The 2,392-nt window shown below is 54.3% G+C and overlaps 1 protein-coding gene across 1 annotated transcript in view; it reads left to right on the forward strand.

The window, feature by feature from the left end:
• LOXL1 (lysyl oxidase like 1) overlaps window positions 1–2,095 on the forward strand; it is a 9,359-nt gene extending 7,264 nt beyond the window's left edge. The window contains exons 3-7 of the mRNA XM_027657875.1: window positions 430–567; window positions 857–1,013; window positions 1,098–1,193; window positions 1,384–1,499; window positions 1,764–2,095. Of these exons, the coding sequence (XP_027513676.1) occupies window positions 430–567; window positions 857–1,013; window positions 1,098–1,193; window positions 1,384–1,499; window positions 1,764–1,770 (514 nt within the window). The 3' untranslated portion in view covers window positions 1,771–2,095. The remainder of the gene's footprint in view (window positions 1–429; window positions 568–856; window positions 1,014–1,097; window positions 1,194–1,383; window positions 1,500–1,763) is intronic.
• The last annotated feature ends 297 nt before the right edge of the window (window positions 2,096–2,392 follow it).

Raw genomic sequence — 2,392 nt, forward strand, 5'->3', positions numbered from 1 at the left:
AAGGAGAAGTATGAAGGAAAGAGGTAAGGAGAGGGAAGAAGTGGATGGGAGAAGGAAAGGGGAAAGGGAAGCAAAGGGGAAAGGAAAGGGGAAGGAGAAGTATGAAGGAAAGAGGTAAGGAGAGGAAAGAGGAAAGGGGAAGAAGGATGAAGGAGAAGAGGGGAAAGGAGAGAAGGAAAGAGGGAAGGGGAAAGGAAAGGGCAAAGGGAAGAGCAAAGCAAAGCATGATAGAAGGTGTCTGGTGGGTTCTCTCCTTTTTTCATCATTTCCTTTTCCACGGAGGAAACTCTCCCTACAGAGGCGCTCGCTGGGGATTTTCCTCCTCGGGGTACCAGGGCTGACACTCCACCCTGCACCTGGGGGGCTTCTGTCCCCCCAGGGCTGGGGCTGAGGGGAGACATGGGGTTTGACCCTCCCTGATGTCCCCAGCACCGCCTACACCCCCGAAGCCACCGACTACGACGTGCGGGTGCTGCTGCGGTTTCCCCAGCGGGTGAAGAACCAGGGCACGGCCGATTTCCTGCCCAGCCGGCCCCGGCACAGCTGGGAGTGGCACAGCTGCCACCAGTGAGTGTCCCCACCCCACCTTCCTTCCATCAAACAACGTTTGGGGGCAGCTCTAAGGCTTTTTAATGGCATTTCCCCCGTTTTGTGGCTTTGCTTTGAGATCTTGGTGGGAGGGGGTCGTTGCCACTTGTCCCCAAAGCCAGCACGCTCCTGGAATTAATGTCCCCAGGGAGGGAGCTGGAAAGCTGCTGTGGACCCAGCGTTGATAAGGAGCCCCCAAAATCACATCTGGGGAGGGAGTGGCATCATTCTGGGGGTCACCCTGACTGCCACCCCCCTCCATCCCCAGGCACTACCACAGCATGGATGAGTTCAGCCACTATGACCTGCTGGATGCCACCACGGGCAGGAAGGTGGCCGAGGGCCACAAGGCCAGTTTCTGCCTGGAGGACACCACCTGTGATTTCGGCAACCTGAAGCGCTACGCCTGCACCTCCCACACCCAGGTAACCTTATGGGGGCTGGGGGAAGAGGCTGCTCGGGGTTCACCCCCTCCCCAGCACACTTGAACCCCCCTTTTCTCCTCACAGGGCTTGAGCCCGGGTTGCTATGACACCTACAACGCCGACATCGACTGCCAGTGGATCGATATAACGGATGTGCAGCCGGGCAACTATGTCTTGAAGGTGGCCAGGGGCTTCAGGGGAGATCTTTGGGGCAAATATTCCTGTTTTGGGGGTGACTTGGGATCTTCCAACCATTGTGTTCAGGACCTTCTTTGGTGGCGTCCCTTTAACATGGGTTTAGGTGCTGCTCGTCCCCCCTCTTACTAATTTTTTGAGGGGTGTTTTTTCCTTCCCTTTTGCCCATTTTTAGGTTCAAGTGAACCCCAAATACATTGTCCTGGAGTCAGACTTCACCAACAACGTGGTGAGGTGCAACATCCACTACACCGGACGCTACGTCTCCACAACAAACTGCAAGATTTCCCAGTAAGGAGATGGCCATGTGTCCTTCCCTGTCCTTCTCTTCCATATGTCCTGCTCTGTTTTTCCTTTGGCCATCAGAAAAAACCAGTTGGGGGTGGGACCTGAGTGGTTTAATTCCTTTTTTCCTCCCTTCCACCTGTGTTTTCTCTGTGAACATAAAAAAAAAGAAGCTGGATTTGGCCAATAGTGGGGCTGGGGGTTGGTATCTCGCTCCCTTTTGGGATGTTGATATTGAATTTTCTGGGATTTTGTTTTCTTTTCTTTCAGATCTTGATGGGAGCAGGGCCAGAGGGATGTCACCTGCCTCAGCCTCTGTCCCCTCTTCAAAAAGAAAGCCTGAGCTCCTCTGCCCCACCAGAGACCCTGGAGCCCACCAGCAGCTCCTCGAGACACAGACTGCCCCCCCCGCCCTGAAAAACCCCCCATGCCTTCACATTAAAAGGAGGGGAAGCCAGAATGACTCTTTGAAATTTTTTTTATACTTAACTTTTTTTTAATCTTGGTGTTTTACCATTTCCTGAGGGGATCCAATGCTGGGTTTTAGCTGGAATAAAGGCAGGGACCCATAAGTGCTGTATAATGATGTAAATGCATACTAGCTCTGTGGCACCACAAAGACCCACCGAGGGACATCCCCAGATGTCCTTGGGCCATCCAGGATGGGAATCTCTCCTGAGAGATGACTGTTGTCCTTTAATCCTGGATGCTGGGGACCAAAGGGCACAACCCATGGGGAGATGGGAAGGATGGACTCCTCAGGACACCCCCAGTGCTTGTTGCTGCCTGCCTGGATTGGGGAGGGGGTGTGGGACACACCCACCCTCTCGTGACATCCTGTGGCTCTGGGAGCTGCAGCCCTGTCACCACACCCCACTGCCGGGTCCTTTTCCCCCCCT

This window comes from Corapipo altera, unplaced genomic scaffold, assembly GCF_003945725.1.
Source record: "Corapipo altera isolate COAL_440 unplaced genomic scaffold, ASM394572v1 308, whole genome shotgun sequence".
In the NCBI taxonomy this organism is placed as follows: domain Eukaryota; kingdom Metazoa; phylum Chordata; class Aves; order Passeriformes; family Pipridae; genus Corapipo; species Corapipo altera.